The 13956-nt window shown below is 41.6% G+C and overlaps 1 protein-coding gene across 1 annotated transcript in view; it reads right to left on the bottom strand.

Annotated features, from left to right (window-relative positions):
- The window catches only part of AGBL1 (AGBL carboxypeptidase 1), a 271692-nt gene that overhangs the window by 230678 nt on the left and 27058 nt on the right, over positions 1-13956 (bottom strand). The window contains exons 6-7 of the mRNA XM_074880012.1: positions 11246-11283; positions 92-300 (exon numbers count right to left, since the gene is read on the bottom strand). Coding sequence (XP_074736113.1) covers positions 92-300; positions 11246-11283 — 247 coding nt within the window. The remainder of the gene's footprint in view (positions 1-91; positions 301-11245; positions 11284-13956) is intronic.

Raw genomic sequence — 13956 nt, 5'->3', positions numbered from 1 at the left:
CAGGATAAGACTATGGAATTTCCTGCACTATGAAGTAGAACCCGCCACTAACTACCAATTAATTTCACTTAAGCACAAAAGCAGCATTTACCTGTACACTTGTGAAGAGAATCTCCATACCCCGGGAACCAAGGAAAGTCTCTCTGCCCAGCTGGATGTTGGTGATGTGCTTTAGGCAGAGAAGGAGACCCCTACGAATATAAATGTAGTTGTTGGAGACATCATTGTGATGCCAGTCTTGATAGAGTCTCAGCAATCCACCCAGGTAGCCTCTGTTCACTGCCTGTCGGCTGTTAGACTCTGAAAATGAAAAGGCTGAATTAAACTCTTTCCACTACTCATGCTGTTTGATAACATCATGGCTACTCAGTGCTCAAACTCAGACTTTAATACCTGCTCATTCTTCTTAATAGTCTTGGTCAAAAAAAAAAAAAAATTATTTTTCATTTTTTATGATTTAGGATGTTATTTGTTAAACATGATCTAGGCTCTTGGAATCATACATGAAAAAAATAAAGCAGTCTCTCTCCTGTCTAGGTGGAAATGGCTGCTCCAGAACCCTCCAGATGAACCAAACCATGGGGAAAAGGCAGAGCCCATATCTCCTTCCAAGTGCTAATAAACTTAATTCCAACTGCAGCACCATAAGAGTTCCTGAAACTAAAGAAGCTCCTGAGGAGTGAGGAAAGCTAAAGAACAGTAAGATTAGTCTACAGCAGGTCAACAAATCCAGAAGTCTTGTAGCTGTACAATCCCGTCACAGTCAGGAAAATTATGTTTAACTTCTAAATTGTATTCCCACACATACCTATATAATGAAAGCCATGAATCAAATGATTCTGGAATCTCACAATATTTAAGAATTAACAGAACACCAATATGAGCAACAGCAGTTTGGTCTTCTTTTCTGGTTCTTTCTGACTCTGAGACTTTAAAGGTCACATTCAGGTCATGTTTAAAGGCTTTACTGCATGGGCAAGAAAATAAAAAATATATTTTTTAAATAAAGCTTTATGAAAATATAAAAGGAAAGCTGCAATGTTCCCTTAATCTTGTAGCTCCTGGACGTCAGACTGAAAGAAGATTATAAAACTTGTGATAAAATACAAGTTCTGCTGAGTATTCTAAAACACATCCCTTCACCCACTGCTTTGTTTGCCTTGCCCAACAGGACAAACATGAAGACATACTAGACTATAGGCTCCCTTCTTTCAAACCAACCCTGCCTAAACATGTTTTCCTGACTTGTCCTGACATTCCTCGCTGTGACACACATTAGAAGCTGTCAGGAGCTCAATAATCGACCGAGGGACCAGGTAGCATACGTAAGACTGGATCTTAGCTCCCTGAATACCAATCAGCATTTGCAGCTCACAACAGATGGCTCTTGGTATGGGTTCTCCAGAGCTAGTAGGCTCCAATTCATTTCCAGTTCATTAAACAAAGTGCCAGAACCTCTCACACCTGGAACATCAGAGCCATCAGTGGGGATTTACAGGACAGGAGAAGAAGCTAGAGGTTAAGAGAGAGAACAGAAAGATGCTGCATGAAGAAAATCAGTAACAAGGGAAGCCTTGGAGAGAGTAAGCAGGAAGCAGCTAGTAGGCAGCAAACCTCAGACCCAGTGATGAATTAGATGGAGGTACTGGAAAGGGGAAGGAAGTCACCCGATGTTGTCTGTCTGCTCTCTGCATGCAGTACATTAGCAAACTCTTACCTGGAGAAGGAATTGGAGGATAGTTCTGCTACCTGGTCCTGTCCTGCAATTCTCTCTACCATTGGCACCACAGGGCAGGCAACAAACAGCACCCCCAGACCAGTTTGACAACTCATTTTAATCCTGCTCTGCATCTTCACACCGCCCTGTTGACATGCCTCTGCACTGACCTGCTGGTCCCATAGCTATTCCAGTCCTACACAGCTCTGCCCAGTCTCCTACACCTTGGTCTGCAGTTCTCTATAGCACTTTATCCCCTGGTTGTTAGCCATCACACTAACTCTGCCAGTACATCTTGTATTTTGGGGATCAGTGGTTGTCAGCATGTAGAAGGTCATCCTTCTCATTTGACCTTCACTCTGTTTCTTTTTTTCTATTTGACTTTCTGCAAGAAAACTTTAATTGCTTGAGAATCCCTTATCAATCCCAATGATTTTATTCATGATTTCCTGTTAATCCTCAACCAGCTGTCATGTTTACTAACCTGCAGGATGACTAACCCCTTAAATCAGTCAATCTTCCTTGAAGAATTACTCAGGAAGCTCTGTAAAAGTCAATAAGTATATAAAACATGACAAGAAGAAGAGAGTCAGGGAGTGTAAGGTAGGGAAAATTTGGATCAAACTCAGAGCTTCCCTGAACGATTCAGAGGCCGATGAAATTGGACTAGATCTAGGGATTTACAGCTCCTAGCATTCAGTGCTCGAAGTCTAAGCTTTCTGTGTCAATGTCGATAGGACAAGGGAAATATTGGAAAGCACTGTGGGTAGAGCTTCTTGGGAAATTTACTTTTAAAAAAAAAGAAAAAAAAAAGTCATAAAATGTGTTTCTGGTGTTTTCCTCATGTCTTACAAAACAGACTTCCACGTTTGGACCCCAGCTTCATAGGGATCAGAACACAAAACTGTCCCATGCCTCAGGTTTGTCACTGGATGAAAAGCACAGAGGGAGCTGAGCAAAATAACTTCGCTATGTTTCCCCTCGTGTTTTCTGTAGTACTTATCACCTTTAAGTTCAAAACCATTGCTTTGAAAACTGAACCTGAGATAGTCTGTTCTGAAGAGGAGATGGAAGAGGCAGGACTATAGTTTCCTCAGCACTTTGATCAGAAACAATGAGAATTACTTGCTGGAGGGGCAAAAAAAAATTCATTTTGTTTCTCCTGCCTGATTTCATTGATTCTCCTATGCTTTCCTGTGTTGTTAGTGTTTTTCTTAATTTTTTCTTCCATCTTTTCAGTTGTATATTCAATAAAGTAGTGAATAAATGAAGGAGGAAGTATGCCAAGATCTCCAGAAGGCAGAATGGAAAAAGGAGGCATCCCTACCTGTCTGTGTCTGTTGGTCTCTCCATCTAGGGATGCACCTGCATGGGTATCTATCTATATTTTGGCACAAATACAGATGGTAGAAATGAATCATACAGGTACAAGCAGCACTGCACAGATTTGTGGGCAGCAAGAACCCACCCCTCCTGGAGTGAGCATGCATGATCTGTGTGGTAAGTGGTAAAATGACCTATGTCTTTTGACCCTTTTGCTCCAATTCTTTCGTTAGTCCCTTTCCTTCTCACTGGATATGGCCAGTGTTCAGTGGAAATGGAAGTTATTCCACAGAGCTTTCAGAAGTGCCCAGGGATGGTGCTTCCTATTTTGATTCACGATTCACGCTTGGTCTGTGTGATGGGTTTACTCCTCCTGTTTGAACTAACTGAACTTTGGTCTGGGCAGATGCTCAGCAAAGCCTAACTGAAGTTAATCCTATTGTGGGAGGCTATCAGTGAGAACTTGGCAGGAAACCCTCAAAAAATGGTTTAGTTGGAGATCGGGCTGATAAGAGGCCAAAACCACATTAACAGCAGAATATCTGACTACAAATCAACCATTTTATGCTATAAATATCTGCATCCATCAGAACCCTTTGAGCTCTTCCCCCATAGCAGCTGGCTGCATGGCAGTAATATCCCCTTGAGTAGGGATGCCTCTCAAGGTTACCCTTCGAGGCTGAGAGATCCCTTATTTGACACCAGCCATTGATGGGTTGGTAAGTGACATTTTTTGCATACATGTAGTATTTAAGATACATATAATAAGCTTACATGACAATGTTTGTATCCCATACTAACTTTAAGTGTAGTAAATAGTAGAGTATTGACTGCCAATTCATCTGTACTTATTCAATATTTTACATACCTACATTTACTGATTAAAACTCAATAAACTAACTACTAGATCAGATCCGAGTGATCTCTGACTTCTCCTGCAACAGTCTGCCTTCCTAATCTTATTCTGGCATCTCTGACAGGGGAACACTGCCTTAACCACCTTCCCCAAACCCGTCACTTGCATAGTATTTTCTTTGCAAGAGTTTCAGTTCTGCCTTCTGAGGCTGGGATGGGTGATAGGGGAATACTCAGTGTCTTCTTAGTTTCCTACACTTCTAGAACTGACCCTCCACTTCTGGATTCCAGGGCAGTGCTACTAACTAATGAAAGTTTAAGCACTGCAGCACAGAATATCTGGCCTGAATAATCCATGCAGTTAGCCAAAAACATTTAACATGGATGCACAGCCAATGTATCAAATGATTAAAGATGCATCTAAATTACCAAGGGCATTACACAGCAAAGAAATCTCCAGTTTTGACAGAATCTGATTTTGTGCTACTGGACAAGGAGAGACTCTAAAGGAGGGTTTCGGTCTAGTAGATAAGTCTCGTGACTGCCAGTGTTTCTGTGGACATTTCTGAAGCACTCCTTGTATTCCAGTCCCCTTTGAAGTGTTTGCCAGGAACACAGGGACCACTGGAAAACACGCAGCATATTTAATCACAAAACTGAATTACAGTCAACCTGAAATATGATGAGCAATGCACTGCTTACCAGGCAGAACAAAGAGATATTTATCTTTCTGTCTATCTGCTTAAATGTCTTTGTTGATGCCACTCATCTGATTCATTATGCCAAGAACATACATTGCTACAGTTTGGAGATAAGAATGCGCTGCTAAATTAACCCTATAGTCCCTAAAGCAGTGAAAGGAATAAGAAAATCTTCAACTTCCCCACTCTGGGCCAGTGATGGCCTCTTGGGAATAAAGGATGCAAGATATCTCCTAAAGCAAAGAGAAAACAGCTATTTTATTCAGTCATTGACAGGCCATTTTTGCTAGAGATAAGCATGAGGGTTCCCTAATAGAAACAAAATGAATTGTCCTCATGGAGAAACCTAGTCACCCATCAAGTGCTGAACCCAGTCAGCTCTACAATTCCAGCAAGAAGCTGGCATTAACTCAACTCTTGTTGGAAGCAAGAAGGCTACTGTAGTTGTGACTGGCACAAAGGAACAGAACACAGGCAGGATTTATAACAAAAACAAGTGCCATGTTTTGCTCCTAGACCAGGAATCAGCCACAAGCTTAGCTTCAGTACAAGAACAGCTCATTCTTTCTACTCCAAACTTTTTTATTTAATTCCAGGTGTTGGCCAATTCAGTGGCAGTCATACAAACTGTATTATGATATGGTGATTCTTCTCTGATTTGCCTTTGTTACATTGTTTATATGTAAAACTTAAGAAAGAGCAATCCAAACCCTTCCAAAACTTTTGAACTAACCCCAGAAGGAAACTGACTTTCAAAAAGGTTTCCTTTTTCTCCTTTATTTTTCAGTTTCATGGCATCTTCTGTTTGTAACTCAAAAGAAAGCTGGAAATCCACCAAAAAAAAAAAAAAAAAAAAAAAAGAAAAAAGAAAAACAACATTTGCACAAAATTTCCAGCTTGATTTTTCTGACCAAAGTGGTTTGAAAGAGTTCAAGTAAGGATGCTAGAATTTGGAAGACTTCCTCAAATTTAGCCACTGAATTTTCTGAACCAGATCATCCCTGGAGGCACAAACACTGCCCATGCCAAGACCAAGGCAGTAAGCAGTCACTGATAAGGATGTCAGCAGAGAACAATACATCTCCTCGACACTTTGGGTCCATTATACCCACCCTGAGGAGCATAACAGTGAGAAGCTACCATGACCCAGGAGTTAAAACCAACCTTTTCCTCTTGACTACTGAGTTTCTTTATTTGGGATATGGCTATGAACAAAGAGCAGTCTTGTGGAAAGGAATATAAAGGACATTCAAAATATTTTTTTTTTCCCCATAAAGTGACTCTTCTCAAAGAGTTAAACTTAAAAATATAGAATCAAGACTACTTGCATTATGAAATTCAGGAAGAAAAGATAGACACAGAACTTTGTTTAGATGATTATGAAAGGAATTATTTGCAAAATTCAACTCTGATCACAATACCCTACAAGTTGTGATGATAGATTTGGGGTCAGACTGGTAATGGAGTTTGAATCCAAAGTAAGTAATGATGTCTTAAACTGATCATGAGAAATGAGTACCTGGCAAAATATTAGGCAAATCGTTCTGTTGGCTACAGGAACTGACATGGTTTAACCATAGGGCTATTTTGACGCAAGATCAAAGACCTGTGTCAGTAGATCTGTTGCAAAGCATTATTAATTCAGACATAGTGGGTGCAGGCCTTTCAGAAACCATAATCTGCTTATGTGCTAGAACATTGCTTTCTGTCTCTCACAGAGTTACATGTCCCTCCTTGATGCCAGCATAAAAGGAAGAGAACGACACTGATTATTTTATCCCAATAGCCACAAGACATAATCCTTCTGCTTTGATGAAAAAAAAGAGCAGGTGAAAGGTTAAATAAAGGTTAGTTGATGGAAGATGAGAAGTAAAGAACAGGAAATGAGAGATGCAAGGCTGAGGGGGGGAGAAGGGAAGGCAAGATAATAAAGAAGACAAAAGGAGGAAGGAAGAGATATAGGAAGAGAGGGGAAAGGCCATCGGCAATAACTGCTGTTAGCACACAGAATTGGCTTAATGAAATAAGCATGATCAGGGGATCACCACAACCTGTCTTTTTAAATTGCCCATTACAATTTTACTAGGCAAGCATTGCAACAAGGGCCCTGCCTATTTCCCTAGCCCTTTCCTTCAATATCTGCTGAGCAAATGCCTCTGAGATCAGCTCTAGCTAATTTCCTTAAAGACATGCAAGCTGCTAATTCTGGGAAGTACAGATAGTCAGGAATAACAAATACAACCAAAATTAGATTAAAATAACCTGCTGATAAACAAATTACTTTCAAAAAATAAATATTGGATTAAGTGCCAGTGGGAGTGGGGATCCCTATAATAACATTGCCACCGTGTGGCTCAAGGTGCTGAGCAGCAGTGTCCATTTGCTCCATTACTCCACCTTCAGCCTGCAAACCCCTAGATATGCACTTGTCTCTGCTTATATAGCAGATGTCCAGTTTTCTTCCACTCCTCCAAAACTGGGAATGGTTTGCCTGTTTTATTTTGGGGGGATGAGTTCACTAAAAGCAATAGAGCCTATGGCTAAGAGCAACATGGAGGGCAGCCCTGACCTTCCACCACTGCTCAAACAGGCTCCAGCTGGCGTATGCCCCCTCCACACCTAGGCCTCTCTCAGGCAAAGCAGGGCTTAGTGATGAGCTCCCCAGGCCTTAAGACAGAACTGAAACAAGGTACGAAGACAGATGTACAGAGAAGTAGAACAAAGCCAAAAAGAGGCTGGAAAAGGTAGGTGTACCCTGGGACAGAAAAGAGACTCTGGGAAGGAAGCTGTGCCTCATCCCACCTCAGTTTATCTGCAGCTATCTGTGTCTAACCCCTCATCCCCACCCTGGGCTGTAGTAAGCTTCTAGAAGGAAGAAGGGACAGGTGTTAACACTGGAAAGCTTGACTGTAACATCCAAGAGAAGACTAAAAAACTTCCTGATGCTCTCATGGCACTTCAGCACCATTATAGATATTTACCAAGCAACATGTTCAGCCTGTATAATAATGTAGTTCAGTCAGAGGGAGTTAACAGCATGGTGGAGAGACAGATATAAAAATACCAGCAAGGCAATGGAGGAAGGACTTGCTACGAGCTGTTTGCTGCATACATGTGGGCATGACAGGTGGAGAACAGCAACTGGGAGAGTAGCATGCAAGGATTAGTGAAGTACTCTGAGAAGCTTGGAAAGAGATAAGTCAGGAGTGAGAGACCGGCTGATGGTCAGGCAAGAAACATCTTCTCCATATCAGTAATCCAAGCTTCCACTGATAGAAAGATGCAGCACTGTTGTTAGAAGGGACCTAAACTCCTATTCCTTCATTATTCATCATCTCTATGACTACTACTGATTTCCACTATGTACAGGGGAACAGAACAACCAAGGTCACTCTCGTTTTGCCCTGGGTTTGCAAGTATTTCTTCCCTGTTGTAGATGAAGCACAAGTCTGTAGTGTCACATCACTTATTTCTTTGGACAATCTTATACTTCCCCCTCTGAAACACAACAGCAAGTATTTCCCAGGTACAGCTAGAGAGGTAATTTTTTCTTACACTGATGCCATCTTTCCTGGTAGATCTTGCTTCTTACAGTTACACACCTGTTAACGGGGCATTTAGCTCCAGCTGTTAGGAAAGAGACAGAGGCCAAAGAGTTTCTAGCCAGCCCCTGGCTCTGCAGGTGGTCAAAGTCTCAAGAAGAGCTTATGGAAGCCTGAGGAGATGAAGTTGGATGTTTCTGAATCCATCAGGGAGACACACTGCCATCTGCCTGCTCCCTTTAAAATTACTGTGTGTGTTTTTCCATTGTGGCTCGCTGCCAAAAGCAAGAGGGACACTTACGCTCCAACACATCTCTGTATATAACCATAACCCTCGTGCTTGCTTTGGGCTGAAACACTTAAGGATACAACAGCCCTACAGGGAGACCCTCAAGAATGGGTGGGTTCTTGCCCTGTCTCTTTTACAGGCTTCACCCCCAGCAAATTGAATTTCACCACCATTTCCCAGCAAGTGGGTTACTGCAAGTCTCCAGAAAAGCTCACAATAATCAGTCCACTAATTCAGTACTGTAGCACATTCCAGGATTCCTACCTCCCATTTAGTTTGTATCCCATCTGAAACATGCTAACAGGCTTCTGGGTGCTTTGCCATGTACAGTTTTACCCCTTGTTTTCATAAGCAATTTTCAAGTGCTATAGCCTTCACCAGATTTGATTTTTAACTTTCTAAGAACCACTGCACCATTCAAAGGCACTAAGGTCATAGGCATAAATAAGTTAACTGTGACAAAGCTGTCCTGATGCAATCATGAAAAAGATTTCAACTCTTATCCAGCCATAGTGAATTTATCTTTGGAAGAACCAGAGCTGTTTTTCATATGTCCTAACTCACACCTCCCAAAAGACACAGCCTGCTCATTTGTATGCAGCTACCAGAGCAGTCTACTCCAGAAGCCTGAAGCTTCTTGTGTCCTGAGCCACAGGACAAGGAGAAAAATAAAAGACATTCTTGACCACTCAACATCAGACTGCAGAAAACATCAGAAAACACAGTTCAGACTGACTTGTGAGCTGTGGTGCTCTGTTTAGTGGCACAGTATCGGCACCATTTCCCAAATCCCAGTTCCAGTGCCTTAAAAGAACATCAGCTGAAAATAAACCATGTGTTTCCCTAAAATCATGTTTTCCATGGAAGCAGTAGCCGGTGTTGCTGGAACAATGTTGCTTGGTTGTGAGTGATAAAGGAGAAAAGGACACATAACAGCAAACTAGGAAGGGTGTCTCAAAATAAAGAAATGTCTCTCCCAAGCAATGCCTTTGTTTGCAATGGCCAACAGTACAAATGAACATGAGAACCCTAATCCGTACATCACAGTGATCAACCAGAGTGACAGTGTATGGACAGATTTGGTCAATAGACTAAATTCTCATTGGAGTTCATTTTTTGTACCTTCTGTGAAAGCACCTGAAAAACCAACCAGAATGATCAGTGTGTTCTTCCAGTACTGGAAACCCTCTGTGCAATTCCTAAAGCATAGAAAGTGTAAAAGGAAGAACCAACCAAGATGCCTTCACAACCTAAACCGGCTGAGAAGAGTCACATCGAAAATTTCTAAGAGTAAATGGCTTTAAAAACTTACCTCACTCCAGGAGAAAAACAGCTGGGAGAATTTGGAGCTGAATGCAATTCTTTGAGATTCCCTAGATCACTCTCAGCTTCCCCACAACTTTCACAACATGTGTTTACAAGTCCCCAGGAAACTACATTTCACAGCTTTCCTTAGTAATTAGTCATCCACTTCAATATACTGTTCTCATCTCTAGACCCAGAACAAGCCTCCAGGTAGAAAACTTATCCTATAAATATCTTGGGACAACAGAATTTCACTTTCCATTCCTAATACTTACCATAAAACAGGAGTGCAGGAGAAAAGCTCAAGCTGCCAGATGAGCTTTCAGCTCTTGCTCCACTTTTCCAGCCTTCTCTGTAAATTTCTTTTTACTCTGAAGGCTAATTTTGCTTCTGTATTGCAATCAGCTGTGGCATAGTGCCACAACCACCTTATTAAGATTTAGCACCCAAACCAGAAGGTCTTTCCTTGTTGCAATAATGTGACCTTTAAATCTAGGCAGCAAGGTTAATACTGAGGCATTATTTCAGAATTCATCACTTGAGCTGCTGCAACTCAGACACGATCCCATTGCAGCATGCTCATTTAAGCACTGCTTCTAGGGCTACAATTTTTCACAAATGCATTTATTCTTAATACTATGAAAAGGAGAAGAGGGAGGGGAAGAAAAGGGAAGAGAGAGAGAGAAGGACAATACGCTATTGTGATTTATTGTAGAGTATATTGTCTGCAATAGTAGAGTGCTCTTTCTTAATCAAACCTTTATTAAATTCTGGTAATAAAAAGCTAAGTGTTTTCGGATGGGATAAAGGCAAAAAAGGGTAGCATGTTCTTTTCAGGAACAGTCACACAAGCAGTGTGTGACTGAGAAACCACATTAAGGTCTTCAACATTCCCCAGCTGGTGCAAATGCTAAGCACAGCCTCCCGTAGCAGGGCTGTACCCCAGCAGTCACTAGGTCTCAGCCCTGTCTGAACATTATCAGACCTCACAAGCTTGCAAGGGAGAATAAGGACATCTCCTTTGGACTACAGAAGTTCTCCAAGCCTTTGCCAACAGCATCATTGTTACCAGGTAAGCACATAGTGCAACAGCACCACAGGACAGACAGGTTCTGGCCCCATTCTCCAGTGATGTTGGAACAGAGCAATAAGTATTTGTTGCTGGGTGGAGAGGTTCCCCATTTCTTCCACTGTACCAAGCCCCAGGAAAACCACTGTTCCCTAAATACTCAAAATAAGGGTCTTGTCTGGTTTCCTCAGCAGCTTGCTCCCTGGGACTTAGGGCACCATGTCCCATAGAGCTGTGTGCCCACAGAGACATGGGGCTCCAAGAATCATAGCTAGACATACAGGAAACTGCTGCATTACTGCCTCTCTTCTCTAAGCAGTGCTCTTTGGGAGTGAGGGAAGAGCAGGTACCAAGGAAAAATGAGGTTCAACAGTATCATTCTGTCCAGTAGTACAGCACAGAAAGAAAGTCAGAAAATGAAGAAAAAAAAAAAAAAAAACTTACTTGATTTCAGCAAAGCTGCCAAAGCCTCAATGGCTGCCCTGGGGAAAGAAGAGAGATGAAGAAATAATGTCAATTTCTTTGATAATTTTTGTAACCTTCAACTTCACAGTCTTCTGGGCCAGGCTTCCCAGCTGGTCTAAATTGACAGCTTATGATGGACTTTGACAGAACTGCAGTGTTTTACACCAGTAGAGGATCCAGTCTCTGCAGCTGACTCTGTTACTCTAAAAGGCCATTAGCCCTCTAGCTTTAGCGTTACACTGATTTGTAGTGACCATTAAATTTAAAGCAACACCCACATATCCAAAGTAATGAAACAAGTCTTTAAACTGCTGCCCCAGAGCTATTTCTTTGTATCAGACACTCAGCACATGCCCACTCCATATACCAGTGCTCCTGTCTACATCAGTAGACGATAACTTCTGCATCAAACTGGGGCATCCATGTCAGTATTACCAAGCAAATTCCATTCCCTTCTCTGTTTTCCCAAAACAAGTTTTACCCCTGTCATCCCTCCCACCAACTTTAACTGAAAACATAATTTCTTCTAATTATAACAATGTCTTGCATTGCAGTGGCATGTAAAAGTGCCCACTCAGATCATGACTTGTAAGAAATACGCTAAAACTTTGTGGTAAGACTGCTTGCCCCAGGGAGCTTAGAGAGTAAGTAGCTAGAGGGGAGAGATACACAGACTTCTGCTGACCTTCTGCGTCATTTCAGCATGCAGGTAAGCAACTCAACCCGCCTGAGTCAGTATAGCACTGGTTTGAATGGGAGCTGGTCACTAACATTTGCAGCTTGAAAAGCTGAACTGCAACATCCTTGCTCCCCACTATCTGGAGGCAAGTTTCTTCCTCATGTTGTATAATCTCCATCCCACCAGCCCCACAGACTTTCTTTTCCAGTCATATTCTTCTGGAGCAAGATCATCCATGTTCTAACATGGTTTACTGCTGTGAAGTTTCAAGTGTCCATAGCTGATTATATAAATACAGCTACAAAACCCTCCATGTCCAAGGATTTCTTAAAATGTAATCTCTTTACAAACCAATCCCCAAATAAAATCGTATTAACTTCCATACTGAGCCAATTATCATCCTGCAGCAAAAAAAAAAATATTCTTTGTCACCAAGCTACTCTTCATTGTGTATGCTAAGAGTAGCCAAGACCAAGAGAGATTCAAGAGCTGGTTCTTGCGGATGTTGGATCAACATCCCTATCTAATGTCATTCCTTCATAATGCTGTTGATGAACTCTGACAGATTCATTACAAACAACCTACAAAAGAAATGCACAAAAATACGGATAGAACAGGAAATCAGTAGCTAAAAATCTCACCAGTGGAAGCACAGTCATGCTCTCATTGCTTCTTTAACTCCACCTAAACAACAATCATTCAGCTAGTGGAAGGAATACTGCCATCCATTAGCTATTCAGCATGACCACTCAGTCCTTCCCTGAGTTTAAAGTCTGGAACAAAGTAAACAGCTCTAAGCATGTTAGAATTCCATTCAGAGCATCTCCCAAAGCTCACACTCAGGTATGTGTCTTGTAAAGGAGACTACATTTTTGCAGGTGTAAGGTGATGTCTCAATCACATCCCAGCAGATCAGAGCAATGAAGGAAGGACCAGAATGTTTCTGGCTTCAAGCAGAAGAGATCTAAAGATTTCCTGTAGGCATCTGGTTTATTTTGGGGTCCCTATGAGCATTGCTAAGAGTTTCAGTAGAGCTATATCACTGTCATAATGCCAACACTGTCAGCAAACCTCCCATCAACCAATCAGTAAATCTGGATTCTCCAATACTTTTGGGGCATCTGTAAACCACATTGTATCCAGACAACTTCATTCATCCTCAGAGGACCACAGACCTCCAAAAACCATGTTTTCAGTGTAATCTCCGATTCCTTTCTTTGAGTCCCCATTCTCTCTAATTCCTCATCACACTTGCCCCAGAAGACCTAAACTCTTTCTGGCCATACCATAGCTGGCCCTTCAACAGCCTTGACCACTCCATGTCACTTCTCCAGGCTTGGAGGGAGCTGGTCTGGAGGGAGCTAGTTGGGTTTCCCACATCCCCATCTAACAGCCTAGACACATCCTCATCTCAGTCCCTGCCTGTACATAGTACGGCAATAAAGTGGAACCAAACCAGCACGTTTCATCTCTTCAAGTACCTCAGTTGGTCACAAGGGTTTTGGCATAGGCAACACGCAGTGTTCTGTATGTCCTACAGAATGTACTCTACAGTTAGTCATAAGTAGGTGCAGACCCAGTAGACTGACTTCAATAGTATGTATTGTTTTAGAACAAATTTTCAAATGAAATATAATTGAAGACATGAGGGTAAACTGCAAAACAGATAAAACAGGTTTAAGAGATAAAATGGACTTACCAAGAGTAGATAAAGCCAGCCTAATCTGATATCTTTGATAAGATAACCGATCTTTCTAGACAAAGAAAATGTGGTAGATCTCATTTATCTGTACTTCAATGAAGCATTTGATATGGTGCCATTCTGGAAATTATTAGCCAAGCTAGAGAATTTGAGGATTAGTGTAAGAATTGCAACATGGGTAAGGAACTGGTTAAAGAGGCAATGACAGGAGTTGTGCCAAAAGAGGAATTATTAGTCTGGAGGGAAGTTATGTGTGGAAGTCCTCAGGGATGTTTTGAGACTGATCTTATTTTATCTTTTCATTAATGA

This window comes from Strix uralensis, chromosome 11 (assembly GCF_047716275.1).
Source record: "Strix uralensis isolate ZFMK-TIS-50842 chromosome 11, bStrUra1, whole genome shotgun sequence".
Lineage (NCBI taxonomy): Eukaryota > Metazoa > Chordata > Aves > Strigiformes > Strigidae > Strix > Strix uralensis.
This window is presented reverse-complemented; position numbering and strand designations above follow the sequence as displayed.